The sequence below is a fragment of the Prosopis cineraria genome, unplaced genomic scaffold (assembly GCF_029017545.1).
Source record: "Prosopis cineraria cultivar Desert tree isolate PC_DT_omini unplaced genomic scaffold, ASM2901754v1 PC1, whole genome shotgun sequence".
NCBI lineage: Eukaryota > Viridiplantae > Streptophyta > Magnoliopsida > Fabales > Fabaceae > Prosopis > Prosopis cineraria.
This window is the reverse complement of record NW_026555332.1, coordinates 55,709,139-55,728,027: the sequence shown is the minus strand read 5'-3', so window position 1 is coordinate 55,728,027 and position 18,889 is coordinate 55,709,139. Positions and strand designations below refer to the sequence as shown.

Sequence of the window (18,889 nt, the reverse complement as noted above, 5' to 3'; positions counted from 1 at the left end):
AAAAAAGAAGGTAAAGGATTTTTCTTCAATTCCTTGACCTGCTCCTAAAGCCATCGGATTTAGCCTAAACTAGTGGCTCTAACGGCAAGAAGGCATGGGATGGCCTTGGCAGCTGCTTTTTAGGGGCTTAAAGCCGGACGGTGCTTGCTTCTGCCTGCCCATCAGGACCAAAAAAAAGTTGGTCGGCCCACAGAGCTTTCCTATTTATGATTAATGATTCATCCCATGTTCTTTCAAAGGTTCGATTTTAATTAGAGCTCGGGCGGAGCGAGATTATTCATATCAAGCTTAATTTAAATTAAATTTATTTAAAGTCAGGTTAAAATGTCATGCTTTACTTAAAAAGCTCATGTAATAAAGTTTGACCCTGACACTTTCGGACTTTGAATTTATTCAGGTCGATAGGAATATTCAAAATTTTTTTAAAAATATTTTTATTTTTTAAATCAATTATAATTTTTAAATAATCCTATTAAGTATGAGATATTATTTTAAGTTTACAAGAGTAAAAAAATAATAATTTATCAATTTTATCCTTATGTAATTTTGCCATCGTGTTGTCGTATTATATGTAATTTATTCATAAATATTTTTTTACTTGTAAATTAATATTTTAATTGTTTAAATATTGCTCTTATCATAGTCATATATAAATATTTTATATATTTTAATTAAATTAAATTATTTTAATTATGATTAAGTTAATTTCAATTTAATTTTGGTTAGACTACAAATTTAAAATCATTATTTTGAGTAGTTCAAAGTTTTTAATAATTTTTAAGTAAACTATACTTTTTTATTTTTAAGAATATGAAAAAAATAGTCATCATTATATTATATAAAATAATTGCATTTAATTATAAATAAAATATTATATTTTTAAATTATTTTTTCACCTTTTATATTGTTTAACCCCAACATACAAGGAATATTCACTTCAATTTATTATTAATTTTTGACTAAGTCTAACTTAAACAATAACCAAATAATTATTTAAAAATATTATTTTATTCATTATATTTATCTAATAGTATAATTGAGAATTTATAGACGTTTGAAATTTATTTTTAAAATTATTTTTAATTTAATTTTTATTTTAAAATTAATTATCTTATTTTATAAAAATATAAAATATATTTTTTAGATACTCAAATGATGTATAGGACTCAAAACTTTTTTTAACAGATAATTGAGTCTTGAAATATAAAAATAAATATTAAAATATATTTCAAATATTATTTTGATATATTTTATTGATTATGAATAATAAAATATGAAAATATAAAAATTTTTATTTTTTTAAAAAATAACTATAGTACCGCACTCAAATATATAATATTTTAGTGTAAAATGATATAAAATTTAAAAAATTAATTGATATTTGTTATGTTTTATATATTTTTAAAGATTTTTTTTTTGGGTATTTAAGCTAAGCTCTAATCCAATGAGGCTTGGCCCAATTTTTTTGAATTTATTCAAGCTAGCCTAAATGGAATCAATCACTAAAAATTTTATATTTTTGGGGGCTGGCACTGAATTTTTTGAGTGAATCCATTATGCTTGGTATGAATTATCAACTTTAGTTTTAATACAATCTAAAATGATGAATAAAGTGTTTAGATTAAACCTTTATGGGTTTGACTCATTTTTTTAAAAAAATTGAATAAATTATTTTTAAAAATCATCCATAGGTTTGACAACAAAATGTTTTTTCGGTGAATTTCATTATCCCATGTCTTTGATTTTGAAGTTGAGACTTCTTGTTAAGTATCAACTCTTTTAGCAATTGTCCTTGGCACTTGGTGATAATGTTTTTTAATAAATAAAACTGTTTATTTTATGTAGTTGTAATTCTGAATTTTTTATATGGTGGCAATAATTTTAATTTAAAATTATCAGATTTTACACATTTGTGTTGAGTTTTGTTTTTATTTATCTTTTAAAGAATAATAATTTTTACAAAATTTATTTTTTTAAAAAATAAAGACAAGAATGCAGATGCAGTTCTAAGCGCTAATAATGGAAGAGGAGTTCCTCCATTTCTTTTCTCTCATTTTTCCTCCTTTTTTCAATCCCTACCATTCATCAAATTTATAATTAAAATAAATTTATTTAATAAAATGAAATGAAAATAAATGGTGAAGATCAGGATAGGGAGGGAAAAAAAAAAAAAGAAAGGGAGGAACCTCTTTTCACTAATAATATGGGCTGACTTTTCAAAGAAAGATTCTGGCTTCTGTGAAAAATAGGACTTGCAGGCCAGAGCCATTGTGCCCATGACGACTTATCCTCTCATTATTTTTATTTTTTCTTTTTACCAGGGAAAAAGAAAAAGAAAGATAACCAGACCAATTTTCCAACCCCAGCACTCTTCAGGTGATATAAAGGAAAACAGAAATAATGACCAAAGAACAGAAATAGTTGCCAAAAATATTGAAAACAAAGACGAGAACAAAGAAAAATAACGAAACACGTGATATCAATGCCAATACACTGTCGTGGTTATAAAGTTATAATCTGGTTCATCTATCACCTCATTTTGTCTAGAAAATAATGCATTTATTTTTTAAAAAATATAACTATAATGCACCAAAAATACCAAATTAAACGTGTTTGTTTGCGTGAGAGAGAGAGAGAGAGAGAGAGGGAGGGTATACAAGTGCTTCAATGTTCCATTTGTCCGGGATGCAGCAGTAGTATCGTAATCATGTTACATATCCATGAAGTTTGAACCATTTATTATTTTGCTCCGGAAAAATCACTAATTCATAAAACCAGGCATCCTGCTTTTTAGTGTCATGGGTATTTCTAGTTAACTCTTAGCATGGAATATATGGAGTCACCAAATCTTAATTTTTTAATTAAAAGACAATTCTTGCGTATTCAACACGATAAAAACAGTGACGGATCTAGGAATTTTCTGGGGGGATTTTTTTTTTTTTTACCCCCTCCGAAAGGAAATGTAGGTGTGTGCACTGTAACGATGTAGCGCGAGAGGCCGGCGTGTCTCTTTCAGCTGTTGTTCTCCTTCTCGCTCCCTTCGCCTTCATCCTCGTCACCGTTCTCATGCCCTCTCTCACTCTGCTAGCAGCACAGGCACAACCCCGCCCTCATCGCCACCCCGTCACGATCAAGACAGCGTCGGGTGAGCCGCTAGCACTCGCAAAGGTCAGAATTTAAGGGACTCACGCAAGGCTTTTGTATTTGAAATATCGATTAACCAAGTGAATGAGCTGCTAATCAACATATAGAATGACTCCTCAAACTTTAATCTGTACATTGATAATCTTGTTAAAATTTTTAAAATAAATCTCCCGTCTTGTCGTGTTATTTTAACGAAATAAACACACTGACATATAGAGAATTAATTTCAATCATTCATTCACAAAAAAAAAAAAACTAGGATAGATATAAAGTATGATATCACAATTTAAACAATGAACCAACCTCCAGTCTACTCTGTAGTGTGTATTTGCTTAACATTAGAAACTAGTCTCCATCCTAACTTATAAACCAGATAAAAAGTCAAATGTATCTATAAATTTTATTAAACATATTTTATAAGTTTATTTCTTAAAATAAAAATAAAAATCAAAACTTTTCCAAATGTTCTTCGTTAAATATCTTATTTATAAAAAATATTAAAAAAGTAGCATACAATATGATTTTTTTATATTGGAATATAGATTATTAATAAAATATTTTTTAATTAAAAGTATTGAAAAAAATTAATTTTTTAATTCTTAAATCTTCATGAATTGTTGTAACTTAATTCTTCAACTTTTAATTTTGCTATGACTCAATCTCTTAATTTTTATTAGCTCTTATTTTTATGTTAGTTTAGATCTCACGTTAAAGAATAAGAGGATGATATTTTAAAATAAAATATGAATATTTTTTTATCTTCCTGTTTGATAAGGATAGTTTTTAAAAAAATAAAAAAATAAAAAATAAATTATAAATAAATTAAAAGTTAAAAAATTAAATTATAATTAAAAAATTAAATTATTATAAATTATAATTGAGGGAATGAATTATAAATGACTTAAAAATTAATTAATTAAAAAATTAATTTTTTAAAAAAGTGTTTTATATTTTGATGCAAGCAAATCTGGGTTTACTGCGCTTGTTAAGCCTATTCTTTCGGTGTGGGGATTCGTGCACCCGACGGCCTTGTCCTCCTCAGATTGCTCGCATCGTCTAGTGGCTCCTCTATGATTATGCTCGTCTTCTTCATCACCTCCGGTGGCTGTCTAGGACACCTAATCGCTAGAGGAAGATCCAAGCAACAAACAAATTTATCCCTGGAAACAGAGGCTTGTTTCAAAGTTTGCGACGGCTCAGCCAGGGATCGACACACTGGGCAGATGGAGTGAGAACGAAACCACGTATCAATACAGTGAGAGTGAAAGCTGTGGCTGCAATTTGGGAGGGTGCGAACTTCATCTCCTTCTTGCAACTCCGACAAGCAGATGGCACAATCATTCAGTGGAAGGTGAATGGTGGACGAGTAGGTGAATGTGGGAAGGAACTTGAAAAGAGAAGGATCTAGACGACCCTTGCTCTGGGCGGTGGCTGAGATGGTCGAGGAAATATGAAGGGGGAGACGCCGTTGGCCTCCGCCATGACGATGACGGCTCCGACACAAGGAGGAGTAAGCTTGGTGAAGGCAGATGAGGACGATTAGCATCAAGAAGAGAAAGCGACCGCCGGAGGCAAGCGTTTTCATGCCATAGTCGACATCCTCTGCGTGATCGGTGTGGGCTTCCATTTGTCAGGCAACACACAGCCAGTGAAACACTTGGATAGGACTGTGTTATCTTGGGAGAAGATATGGATTATTATAGGAATTGGGAAGGCTTGTTTTATCGAAGGAAACAAATCAACTCAGTTATGGCTCGCTTATAGGTTATTGATGTCTGGATGTCCGGACTTATGCGCAACACCAGTTAAGGCTTCAATATATAATTATATATACGAGAGAATCTAGCATTAATTAACGAAAACATCTGACAAAAATTCTTTGCATGGTCTCCGTTGTGGGTGCGTGCGTGGTCTTATTTTCCTGCCCTATCAGGACTTATTTTCCTCCACACCCTCCACGTTTCAAAGTCCCCAGTTATTTCTTCAATCTCTAATTTCACCAACATTTAATGCTCTCCCCTGTCCTGGATCGATGCAGGAACAATTTAAGAGGTTTATTTTAGTTTTAAAAGTAAAATCTTAATTTATTACAGGGGATTTCCATCAATAACTCCACACGGATGAGGCTCGCTACATTCCACTCAATCTTTATAAACAACCGGTCTTCAATGCATTAATATGTCATAATATAAAATTTATATAGAAATAAAAACCGCCCATTTATAATTATAAATATGGCTCCTCTAAAAATTTATATTATAAATGGCAATGCCATGTTAGGCAACAAATTTAATGAATTTAAAGTTCAAAATGTTGGGCGAGGGGAGAGAAAGGATGTGTTAGTTAAAGGGTTCATATCAGAGAGAGATGATAGCTGAGTACACCGCAGAGTATGTACTTTTTTGTATGGACAAAACTGAGAAATGACCAAGGTCGACATATGAGGCTTGGCATCCTGAAGTTCCCGTCAATTCTGTGGCCGTCAAGAATCATTTCTATTGCCTTCTGACATAAGAGGCATCTAGTGGGATATTTACACATGAACGGACAAGAGGACTTGCTAATTAAGCAGAGATGGCGGATTCAGGGCTTTGATCACGGCTGGATTCAGTTCCAAAACGTTGAATCAGGAATGAGAAGATCGAGATTGCTATAGATTTCAAAACAGTCTTACCTGATTGAGATTGCTATAGATTTCAAAACAGTCTTACCTGTGATCAAGATTGCATTGATGTGGCAAGCGTAGTGATCGGCAACAAAAGTAACTTGGCAGTAGGACTGTTTCTTGAGTGGAGAAAGGCAAGCTAAGCTTGTACAGTAGCTGTACAAGTGTTGATCAAGCTGAACACAAGCCCTCCAGCTATCAGGGGTTTCAGAAAAAATTCTGAGAAAGCTATCCTGACTACGAGCAGTCTTGATCGACATGCCTGCACATTTGATAGTGTTCCTCTCTCATCTCAGTATCTCCACCTTCATAGAGATAGGCACGTTTGGTGGTGTTGAATCTCATTGTTCAGAGGATGAAGCCCTCGGTAATCGCAATTGATGATTAGATACGCACAATAGCATCCTCTGACTTTTGATTAGGGATCCTCCCCAATTTGCATAGCCACATATCAGAGACCACATCGCTGTTGAAACTACTCGTAATTTGTAGATTGTCTGTTTTTCTTGGCTAAAATCAACAATGAGCTTTAATTTTCTTCTTGGTTGGTTTTAGTCTCGATATTCTTTATGTCACCTGGAATTTTAGACGTGTACAATTAGATATACACGCGCATGCACACATTTTTTATTTTTTGTTTATTCAGTCACGATCAATGAGCTGTAAATATCTTGGCAGATTTCGTAAAAGAGTCCCTGACTTTAAGAATAAGAATAAGAATATATATATATATATATATATATATATATAATCTTTAAAATATTTAATTTAATTCAAAATTTAGTTATAGTTATATCGACGTTATAATATATGAGAATATGCATACGAGTAAATCAAGCAGTTTCATTTTTTTTTTATTATTCATGCATAATATAACGTTTACGCTAATTCAGGTGATCCTGGTGTTATAAATTCATTTTATTATATATATATATATATATATATATATAACTGGTTATTGGCTCACCTAGATTCCATGTTTTGGAGATGCTTGGCCACAATTTTGCATCCCATTAACTTAAATCAATACACATGTATCTTTTATATATTACTTATTATATAATTAATTATCTGTCTTTGATATAAGTTAAATTTTGAATTTTTTTTATAGCGTGGGGTTAAAGTATATTTTTATCAATTTTATCCATAATTTATTTGTTGTCATTTAAATTTTTAGATAATAATTTTTTATGACTATTAATTATAAAAAAATAAAATTTAAAAGTTACATACTTTTAACAATTTTATGAGTATAACTAAGCTTTCTTAATAAATATGAAATTGATTTAATTTATTTTATATTAAAATCCAGAGAAAATATGTGATATTCAAATAAGCATTTTTATAAATTATAGGAAAATTAATTTTTTTGGCCCTTAAAGTTCTAACTAACTTAAAATTTGGTTTCTTAATTATAACTCAATACAATTCAACCTTTAAACTTTTAACTTGTATATAACTTAGTTCCTAATTTTTTTATCATTTATGATTTTATCTTTATCATTCATATATAATTCATCACGAGTCAACATTGATTCATCCTCATTGGCAAAAAAAAATATAAATTACACTGTTAAAAAATTGCTTATATGGTTTCCCACAATAAGTATGATCGGGTTCATCAACGTTGGGCGAGAGCTTACCATCGTGGTCAAGAAACCCGACTATTAGCTTTCCTCAGGAGACAACGATGATTTGCTCAAACATATCTAATGCATATGGGTGACGAAGCTGCTAGATCAAACACACGTATTTAGATTCATAAGATGACTTGAGAGATAAAAACGGAGAGAGAGATCAGGAGCTCACAATCCCTGTGTTGTGTGCCTGGGTTTGAAGCCAAGTTGAATGAGTTGGAAACGGCATAGCAGTGAAAGCCAACTTATTCCCTGAATTTCTAGTGTGTCTGTCCTTCGTTTACGTGCTCGTCAAGGGGGAAAAAAACATCTAGCTATACTAGACCATTAAATAATGAGCTCTTTCTCGTGGTATTAACCAAGTTTGGTTGTCAGCGTTATCAAAATTGAATCGTTTAGATGTGCGAGATTCAGTAGTGCAATGATAATGCTTCCACGTGCACTAACAATCCATTAGAAGCAGAGTAACTGAGGACGAGAATGCAATATAGCCAAGCACTGCTTGCAGAAAAAGAGAACTAAAGGCCTCTTAAGCTTCCATGCTTGGCCCCTCGCCTTCTTAGCCTCTTCAGCTTCTGAACTCACCTGTTAGCTTTTCATGCCCTGCTCATTCTTTCATGTCCGATGCCGAACCATATAAGCTTGAAAGTGTTCTTTTACATTTTTTGCGAGGTAGGATGACTAAGTGCTGATAACTTATAATAAATGTTGAGTAATAAAGATAAAATTATAAATAATAAAAAATTTAGGAAATAAATTATATATGAAGTTAAAAATTTAAAGATTAAATTATATTGAATTATAATGGCGGGATCAAATTTTAAAAGTAAAAAATTAATTTTTTTCAAAAATATAAAATAGATAAGTCTCAACTCCCAAGCCCAAACTTCAAACCCTTGCTTTGTCTTTTCTGTGCCACGTGCGTCCATGTGCAACTGTCAACACTACATAGCACCAAACTGTCAACACGGGGTCTACCAGAATCATCCTTGCGGAAACGATGACGTTTGGGTTCATCCGTTGGACAAAACGATGTCAGCTTCCAGCAGTTGCACGACGTTGCAAACCCTTTTTCTTCCTCTTTTCTGCCGTGCAACGCCAAAATAAATAATCTTCGATCAATCGCATCACGCCTAATACGCACCGGAATTGAAGCTTTCAAGTTCTCATGTCTACCACCACCGTTCTCTTCGTCTCCACTTTTCTCTTTCTATCGCCTTTGCTTTCTTCATCGACCGCCACCGGTGATGGGGTTCCCAGTGCCTACGAAGTCCTCGGCGACTATCACTTTCCCGAGGGTATTCTCCCAAAAGGAGTTGTTGGTTACGAATTAGACAGATCTACCGGTAAATTCCGCGCCTATTTGAACGGTTCCTGCAGTTTCTCTCTCGAGGGATCGTACCAGCTTAGTTATAAATCAACCATCAGTGGTTATATTTCCAAAGACAGGCTCGCGAACCTCTCTGGAGTTAGCGTGAAGGTTCTGTTGTTCTGGCTCAATATCGTGGAGGTATCTCGGAGTGGTGACGAGCTTGGCTTCTCGGTCGGCATCACCTCCGCCTCTTTTCCGTTAGATAACTTCTTCGTATGCCCACAGTGTGGCTGTGGATTGGATTGCGATAATCTGCAAGCAAGGAAGCTGAAGTTGAGCCCTTCTGTTTCCTCTATGTAGAACTACTTCACTGTGTATGCATTTAAATTTCCTTTTTATTTTTACCCTTCTTTATCCTTTCTTACTGCCAGTCCACTTTTATTGGCGCGACTTGAATGGTAATTATCATATGAACTGCGTTTCTTGTACATTATCTCGCTTCATCGTTTGAAAAATAGGTTATTAATTTAATCGAGATGCAAATTATGTTGCTATTACGTTGATTTGAGTCTTCTGCGCATATGTTTGTTTGATTCCGCCAAGAGAGGAACGCGGTTCAGGCTGTGGCCTATCTTTCTTCCCGTCTGCAGCGAGGGCTTTCACATGTTTGCTACAATGCTCTTTATATGTTGGGGATAACGGAGTAGAATCTTTCAATCTGGTGAGGGATTTGTGCATTTGGGAGGCTTATTTAAAAGGCTTTTACAAAACCTGGGTAGCTTTTTCTCTCTTTTATAATAGTGCTAGAGGGAGTGAGGATTGATTATATCAAGCTACCTAAAACAGCATATTTCTTTTGCTATGAGATTTTTAAGGATAGCCGACTTCATTGTACATTTTGATGGAGTTCTTTGTAACTTTATTTCGTAGTGCGTGATAGAGAAGGGCCTTTGTGCTTTTATACATCGTATAATGATTCCCTGTCCTTGTTTCTTTCTTTCTTTTTTTGGTAGAACCCTGTCCTGGTTTCTCTTGTTTCTTTTCATTTGCGTCAATTATTCTTCAGGGTGCTTGAGTTAGCCAGGAAAGCATTGTGGAACACTAGTCGCATTTCCAGTTTCCACATCCTACTACTACCTTGTAGAAGAGGCTAAACATGCTGGGAATTCTGATTGCTTTATGAATATTCATTTTGTTTATATGGAATCCAATAGGAGTACGGTACCAATTGCACATGGGATATATACAGAATTTTTGGCCCTAGAGAATCGTCCCCCATGTTGTGCTAAGGAAATGAGGAGGATAGAATAGGATTTTCTATCTTGAGGCATATGTTATGCTGTTGGTGTCTTGTTATCCTGGTAGGATAAGACTCATCGTTGTTGATATTTATCCTGACGCCCCTATTCATTCAACACAAACAGACCTTAAGGAAAGATCTTTATGCACGACTGTACTGGCCATGTACTGATTATCCTGAGAGTCATTTGGTTTTTGGGCTATGATCAATTAGCAATCATGTCTTACCGTTGAGTTGGAATATTGAAGCCGTTTTGAATTATATTGAATTTGAAGCATTGTGGTTGGTCGTATTGGGATTAAAGATCAGGGAGGTATTTAGTTGTGGACTGATGGATTATCATATAACTCTAATCTGCGCGAGATGAATAAATTGGGCGTGTGTGACTAAAACCACCAATAAGCCGCAATACGCCCCACCCCCCTTGGAAAGAATGGCGTGAAAACAGGGAACGGGGCCATGTATTTGTGTCTGCAAATACTGCTAGCTTACGCCTCACAGGAGAGTTAAACTTGGTTTCTTTAGATGGACGTAAATTCTTCATAACCCAGTAACACGTGAGTATACCTGTATTTGCTTGTGCATCTATAGAGTAAAAAAAAAAAACATGGGATTGGAATTATCCCATGAGAACATGCAGCTTCATAGCAAATGTTAGTAGAAGAGAAGATATAGTATTATAGCCAATTTGAATGAAATTTTCTCAAGTGTGTTCATTGTTATAGGGTTATTACTCTCTCCTCAAAAGGCTTGCTTAGTGGGGTGTGTAGTGCACCGGTTTGTATGACCAAGATCCCTTGAAATCCTTCCAATGTGAGACATAACATCTCTCCCGATTAATTTGTGATGCCCATGTCATGGGTAACCCACTGGAAGGCTCACTAACTAGGTGAATTTAACTTTAGCTTAGATATCACTTTGTTTTTGAATCATTATTCTCTCCTCAAAATCTACTAGGGTGTGTAGTGCACTTATTTATATGGGTAGAGACCTTTCCAAAGTTCTTTGGACTTGGGACGTAACACTGCTTCTTTTCACAATTGTAAGAATATGTATTATTGAGAGAAGGGAGGGGTTTGTTGAAAGAAAGTTGAGTCTTTCTTGAGTATGTCAGCCTTGAGGAAGCCTTGGAATGAGGCAAGGTGTGACTTAAAAACTACACTTCGACTGTTTGAGGATGGCTATTTATTTAACTTTAATAAACAATTAGTAAAAGGAATACATGCCATGTAATCCATAGCCGAATCCTGATGATCTGGCAGTGCTTTAAATAAATTATACTTATAAAAAAAATTATACTTGTTGAAGATGAAATTTGTATGCAAATAATGCTCACGAACATGAATGATTGCTTTAAAAGGAATAAAACATGAATTTAAAAGGAATAAAACATGAAAATGGTTGTTGGTTCTCGTCCTCCCAGACCAATCTGATGGAACTAGCATTGATACTATTAAGACTTGGGCTTTAAAAGCACTTGGAGTGCATGCAAGCCAGGCAATTTAGTTGCATTTTTTAAAAAAACTTTGTCTCGTGTGTGTTGTGGGGTGGGGTGCAATGAAAATTGTGGGGACGATTTGCTGCCCTCTGGAAAGTTTGATGGTGTTGTCCCCCTTCCATTCTCTCCAATTTTTTTTTAAATAAAATTTTGCAGTAGTTTCTTACTTTGTCTTCCAAGTTTTTAACACGTGTCCGGGATTTTAGTTTTAGCAAAACGCGGTATTGGATGGTAGAACGCCGACTGCCCAACCCCACGCTATTAATTAATTTGGGAACAATATAATTTTTAATTTATATATTTTGCTCGTGTTTTGTTTTTTATTCTTATATTTTGTTAATATTTTAAATTTTTAAATTTTTATTTTTTATTATTTTAGATCCTTTTATCAATAAAGTGTAGGAATTTAAAACAATAAAAAAAAATATAAAAATCTAGAATATTAAAAAAAGTGTAAGAATAGCAAAACGTAAACAAGTTGCAAAGATTAGAAGTTATATTTTTCTATTAAATTACTCTTTATTTTTAAATATGAGTGAAATTTTTGTATGATTTTTTATTTTTAATAAACAAAAAAATCAAGAGACATTTATGACATTTTTTTCATTGTTCTTCATAAAATGATAATATTATTAAATTAAGAAAAAATGAATGATTAATTACAATAATATTGTAGTCCAGACCTTTCAATATCAGGCATTTATTAAGATTGTCTTTTTTTTTTTTCACTATGCTAGTTGTTAAACTTTTTTTATATTTAGAGAATGACCAGAATGTGCATGAAGATTCCTTGCACATGTGTAAAAGCAAGATCCAAGTGCCGTGCTAGAGATATGTATCTCCGTGGCAGGCCTTTCAAATGTCTTGTCTTGGTTCCTTTCTTCACGATTCAGGCTTGAGAATCATCTTTTTATTGGAATTCCATTTCAGATCAAGCCAACAGGATGGTCGTAGGGTAGGCTAAATCGCGCGCGCGATGTTAAATTTTAATTCACAGCCGCCTAGGTTGAAATTCCCACTTCTTCCTACTTCCTTATTGCTTTTCCCTTCCTCGTGAATTGTCCTTCCCTGCCTGTCACCATCCTTACATGCTTAGCCTTTTTTCCCTCGTTATCCATTTGTTTAAATCCACGCTGAATTTTACTTTGATATTATAACATCCTAATTTTAAATTAAAAAATCAATCGAGATAAATATGTGTGTGATTGAAGATTTATTTGTGAAATTATATTTTATTGAGATTTATAAGTTATTTAGATATTTAATTATGGTGTAATTGAGTTTAAGAACTTGTATGAGGGTTGTTTGGGAATCTAAAATAGATTTTAGGCTGAGCTGGGCCCAACAGAATTTGGGTTTGACTGAGACTTACCAACCCTATTGATGGTCGCACATAGACATGAACTGAACAAGGGTTCTTCACTTGCAGATGCCAATAGAGAAGGTGAGAGTGCCTTAAGTGGCAACAACCGCACGCTGACATACAACGTGAAGGCTCGACCACATACAAGCAAATGTGTCTATAACAATTCTTTGTCTAGAAATCAAATTAGTTTGAGCGAGAGAAACAACACTGCTCTGCTAAGGCACAAAGATCCAGTGGTTTCAAGTCTAGAAATTACTTGATGTAAGTTTCTAGCTCCCTCTTCTGCTATTCCACTTAGCTTTTTGTTTGATTTTGGAAAGTTTCTCATTTGGGGTTTCCTAAGGGAGTGGGAAATCTGAATTTTTCAAGAAGGAAAATGGTCGTTGAGGTTAATGAGAGTGTAACACATGCTCTAGAATATTAGTTGGGGATTGAAATTCGAATTTGATGGTTATAGGCAAAATCCTAGAATGTCATGGTTAAGATTTTGTTAGATTCAAATCTTAAAGGTGACTTTGGAGTGATTAAAAGTTTATTTGAGTTTACAAATGTTTTGGAACAATGAGAGGATGGGATCTAACTCTAGATTTTTGAGATTTAATTAATGAGAAATTTAAGATTTCCAAAGGATTAATTATGGTAATTAAAGGTTAAGTGAATGTATTGAAAGTGGATTCACGATATGAATGATTGAGTTGAAAATTCAAATGTAAGGAAAGGTATTGGATTGATGAAATTAACCTAATTTTAGGACTAGGGTGTGATCAATTTTTTGTCACAAATATTAATTATATCTGGTAATACAGACACACATTGTATATTGAGGTGTTAGTATTATTGGAGGTGAGGGCACACTTGCAAGCTAAAGTTTGCTATCAAGTCATGGTAACATAACATTATGTCATGGTATGTGTGGTGCAGCTGATTATGTAATTTTTGTACAATAATTTGTTGTTGAAAAATATATATACGTATATTGTTCATCAAGAACCGAATTATTGTTCAGAAGTATAATTAAATTGTTAGGATTTGCATTGTTTGAAAGTATAGTATGCATATGCTTGGAAAAATATATAATTATTGCTTGGAAAAAATGTATTATTAGTGGGATGAAAAATTGTATATAATTACATTCAATATGAAATTATGATTATAGTAAAAACATGGTTAATTATTAGCAATTGTATCTTGTTTGGAAATTCTATATGCATGATGCGTAAGGGTTTTGTTAAGAGGGCAGTTATTAATGAGATTTGAACTAGAATCATGTGATATGCCTCCTCATTTAGATAGGAGGGCAGTTATTAATGAGATTTGAACTAGAATCATGTGATATGCCTCCTCATTTAGACATAATAAGTGGTAAGTAGCTTAGGCTAACTTACATTAGCCAAGTAGTTGAACATCAAACATGGACATCGGTCCATGGAGTAAGAAAAGCTAAGTAGCAGCAAGCTTCTATGTGCACATTTTTTGCTGTTTTTTTTGTTTTGGTGAACATCTATCTTTGCTATGCTATCCTCAAAGACAGCAAGGTCCGCACCATCCATGTATTTGCAAGTTTAAAGGGCCAGCCCAAGTGACAATGAAGCAAAAAGAAGCAAAGTGAAGAAAATTTGTGAGGCAAAAGAAAAACAAAAAAGGACAAGAACCCAACCAAATGGAAGGAATCAATCAAAAGAATAAAATGAAGAGCTAGAATGTCAAAATTAATCTTGTTCCACACAAGCAAAATATGGTGGCTTATTGCTTGGCGAAAAATGGTATTTCCAACTCTTTGCTTTTTGCTTTAGTTCCTTTATTTTTGAAACACTTGGGTGCTCTAAGATTATATGGGTTTTAAATGCCCAAACTTTGATTAATTTTGCTGTATATGGGCTTTGCCCTCTTTTTTATAAAAAACAAAAAACAAAATGAATATAAAAAATACGTGAAGAGAATGGAAGGGAATGAACAATTTTTCAAAATAGACTCAAATAAAAAATGAGTGTGTTTGAATTTCAATTGAATATAATTGATTATGAAATAATGAATTAATATAATTAATTTTGATTATAATTGATCATGTCATAACACAATTATGTTTGGATAATATTTTATAAAATTTATTTTGATAAAATTAAAGATGTTTGGATGTTTTTAATCAAAATTAATTTTGAATGTATAAATTACAATAAAGGACATTATCTTTTATAATGTCAATATTGAAAAAGCTACATACAATATTATTAAATTTATTAAATTCTATTCAACAACTAATATTATATATAATAGTATTGAATTTAATAGTGACTCATTAAAATTTACATAATTAGTTAACTCACATATATGCTTATTGATACTAGCAATTTAAATTAAATTATATTGTAATGTTAACAGTTTAATCTATATAAAAATAAATGAATATATCTGAGTATAATTAAATTTCAAAAAGGAGAGAAATAAAATTCTTCATGTTGCTTTGACAGTAATCAAGCCGCGAAGGGCCTCTAAATCACTAGCGTGAACCTGAAGAATGCTTCCTCTAAATCCAAAATGTAATTTTCCCAGTTTTCTTCTTCAGCTGCACCCGACAGATTCTTCATTTGCAAGGATTGATGTGACTACTTTTGTCATGGAAGACACAATAAAATATGATATTCTTATTGTGTGCTTTCTCCAAACCTCAACCCTTTCTCATTTTGATTCTATTGAAGCTAAATAGCTGCCCTCTAAGCCAAATTTCTTTCTTATAGTGAAAAAGCATCCTCACTATTCTTTCTGGATATAGCATGCGTAATTTCTCAAAATGCATTTATCTTAACCTCACAATAATCATAAAAATATAAAATGAGCTAGTACTTTGAAAAATAAATGATCCTGACTACGTTTTGTTCATATAAGTTGCAGCACAATCAAATATAAAAGCCTCGTTGAGCTTTCACTTAAACTGTTAAAGAGACCTCAACCGGCCAATACTTATAAACTTCTGCCAGGATATCATAGGGATCAGAGTTGACCCTATATACATTAGCACTTCAGTGCTTTGACTGGCTTCAAAGCTGGTTGCCATTGACGCACTTTCTCACACACATGGGTGATGGATATCCAGGCTCATAAGCCAGAACCAGGGCGAGAACAACCAATCTGATCAAAGTACGGGTCACACTGCCAAGCTTAAAACATTTCAGATTGTAGGAGGGTGCAAAATCAGGAATGTAAGGCCAAGTTGGAAAGAAAAGTCTTCTATAAAACATTAACATCAGCAATAGAAAAGATCGAAATGAGACGGATCCTCGTATTTCCATTCATAGAATTTTAATACAAACAAGAGAACCGCATCTCATTTACTCGGGATGTGAGTCGTGAAGGGTAGCACATAATTTAAGAAAGATTAAAAAAGTACCCACTAATTTAGCAATAACAATATGATCCAGATTTATTTATATATGTTATCTATATATATATATATATATATATTCACTCAGAGAGGAACTATCAAGGTTAAATGAAGGCTTGTTACCTCTTCAGTGGCAGCGCCCTGGCGAATAAGGTATTGCCATGCATCGAGGGGATAACCTCCATCACAGCCACATCCACACAAAAATCCATAGCACGAGAGAAGGTCATTATTAGAGAGTGATACATTCTGCCAAATGAGCATGTAGGTTATCAATTTTCCTTTCAAGCTCCTAATCTAGGAACCATGGACAGAGACGATATTACAGATTTGTGGGCAATCGTACACCCACACACACACACACACACAAAATAACCAAATTAAAGCTTAATGTTATTTCTGTGATAAGCGTAAGTTACGATGCCCAGCAAGAAACGGTCTGATAATGATTCAACAGTGACAAATGCCCAGCAAGAACCGCAGTGATCCTGAATGATCAGCATCTAATCTGTCCAGAATATTTTAACCTTTGATTCATGAAAAACCGGTTACCACGAGAAAAGTAGATACTTACCTGATCTTTACCTAGTGGATTGTTTAACAATTCCATGTGTTCATCAAAGAAGAAGTGTCAGCAACTTATTGCATATGAATTAATCAGTCAGAGAAACCAAGGAGAAGCAAGTAGGTAACCTAGAATTCCTCCAACTGTGCTACACTGCTTCCAACTTCCTAGCTGTTCTTGCATCAAACTTATATGGCAATTTTAGTGCTTTTGGACGAGTTTTGACAGGAGTACTTCTTAATTCCTTTGTAGGTGTTTGTGTGACCCCTAGAAGGCGCTTAAATTGTCCAATCTGTGCAACAAAACCAAGATCTTAGAATCTCAAATCACAGTACATGTCTAAGCATGTGATTAAAAGTGTATTAGATGGTCAAAAATTATAAACAAAGTTATGCAGATTGATAGCTAACTGTATAATTGGAGAAACGAGGACTCATGGCAGCCTTCCATTAATCTGTTCAACAATGGACTCCTCCAAGGTGATGTTAACAATTCAACACATGGCCTGAACCGAAAAAACACTCAATATTCATATTAAAATTTCTTGTTAGCGCTCTTGGTGATAAAAATATTCAAGACTGCCAGTAGCCTCTTTCTTTCGATTATTTCATAACACTGTCATCCTCAAGCCAAAAGCCCCAGTATTCATTAGTTTTTTTTTTTTTTTAAGAAAAAAAGGTGCAAGGAAAGAACAAAAGGGATCAGGAAGGGCAAGCATTTAAATCACCTCAAGGATACGAGAGTTAAGATTGAGATTACGAAGTTATTCAGCTTCTCCCTCGATGATCTGTAGCGGAAATAAACGTCAATTAAATTCAGGGAATAATCTTACTATAAGGTTATGTTTGGTTGTAGGAAAGGAGAAGAAAATGAAGAGGATGGAAGGGAAGGGAGGTGAGGTGAGGGGGAGATCCCCCTAATATGGGTGGGAGTTTTTGGAAGAAAAATTTTAAAATTTTTTCCCTCCCCTCCACCAAATGGATAGGCTTAATATTAATAAGGATTTGGACCATGAAAAAGAGACTAATGGGTCTGCTACATATAATGAGCTTAGAAAAACACAGGTAGGTTAAAGAAAGAAGTGAAAAAATGAGGATAAATATAGATAGAAAAAAAGTTATTTTTTTTAATACAAGGCCACGGGTTAACTATGCAAAAAAACTAATGTCTAGTCATATTTAAAGTCATAAAGCTTATACAATTAGGGACGGATTGGTAAAGATAAAAATATCAAAATCTTTATAAAAAGCCTTGTGAGCAAGAACGTTAGTGCATTTGTAGACTTTTTCAAAAGTATAGTTAAAAGTAATCATCCAATTTCTCACTACTGGTTCTTTGATGTTCTTGACAATGACAAAGATGGGATAGAATTGCAGCAGTTGTCGTCAATGAGTGATAAAACCTCTAAAAAATTAGTATAAATATAGTCAAAAGTGATCACCTGAGATGGAAAAAGGGTTTTGAGGTATGAAGAATTTTGTGAAGTCTTTCCTCTCTGGGTCGCCTCTTCTACGCTCTGGCCATTGTCGTTGTGACTCTGAAGTTTCTTCATATCTGCAACGCTGTGGCTTTTCCTTCTATCTAATTTCTTCTTTGTATCATTTTATATTCTGTAATTTTCACTTAATCGGATTGAAATAGTGAATTTAGGCTTGGAATTTCTATTAAACAACAGGCTAGTAGTTTTTTTATAATCTGATAAATTCTTGAGTTCATTACAACCGGTTATCTACTGAAAATGAAGCATAACTGAACCATAAGTTCAGCAAAACACGCAAAACCCCATGGCCACGAAAAAGCAAATAAGGATAAAATTCCAGATGGTCTGTCAATCTAACATCTCTCCAAATCTCATTTTTTTAAAATTATCATGATAGAACTGTTTGACCGTGAACATGAATAGAGTAGTTTTGAAACTTATGCCAGTTCCATCATATCATGGCTACCGTAGGCGGAATTTGCAGAGAATGGATTTCCATCCAAAAACCCAAAGGAGTAAACCAATAGAGCAACAAGAATTGAA

The 18,889-nt window shown here is 33.6% G+C and overlaps 2 protein-coding genes and 1 pseudogene across 2 annotated transcripts; 1 reads left to right on the top strand and 2 right to left on the bottom strand.

Annotated features, from left to right (window-relative positions):
- Positions 1-2,832: 2,832 nt before the first annotated feature.
- On the bottom strand, positions 2,833-4,824 carry LOC129288941 (RING-H2 finger protein ATL2-like). The gene has a single exon (XM_054925759.1). It carries the CDS (start codon positions 4,769-4,771, stop codon positions 4,136-4,138), a length of 636 nt encoding a protein of 211 aa, XP_054781734.1. The 5' UTR covers positions 4,772-4,824; the 3' UTR covers positions 2,833-4,135.
- A 3,634-nt stretch (positions 4,825-8,458) lies between these two features.
- Positions 8,459-9,246, top strand: LOC129285710 (uncharacterized). Its single transcript, XM_054921526.1, has one exon. The coding sequence runs from the start codon at positions 8,615-8,617 to the stop codon at positions 9,116-9,118; it is 504 nt and encodes a 167-aa protein (XP_054777501.1). The 5' UTR covers positions 8,459-8,614; the 3' UTR covers positions 9,119-9,246.
- Positions 9,247-15,391: 6,145 nt separating this feature from the next.
- Positions 15,392-18,418, bottom strand: LOC129302719 (cathepsin B-like protease 3; annotated as a pseudogene).
- Positions 18,419-18,889: the final 471 nt, after the last annotated feature.

What these genes read in the sequence shown, in the direction of transcription:
- LOC129288941 (XM_054925759.1), bottom strand. Translation starts at nt 4,771, where the DNA reads ATGGAAGCCCACACCGATCACGCAGAGGATGTCGACTATGGCATGAAA.
- LOC129285710 (XM_054921526.1), top strand. Translation starts at nt 8,615, where the DNA reads ATGTCTACCACCACCGTTCTCTTCGTCTCCACTTTTCTCTTTCTATCG.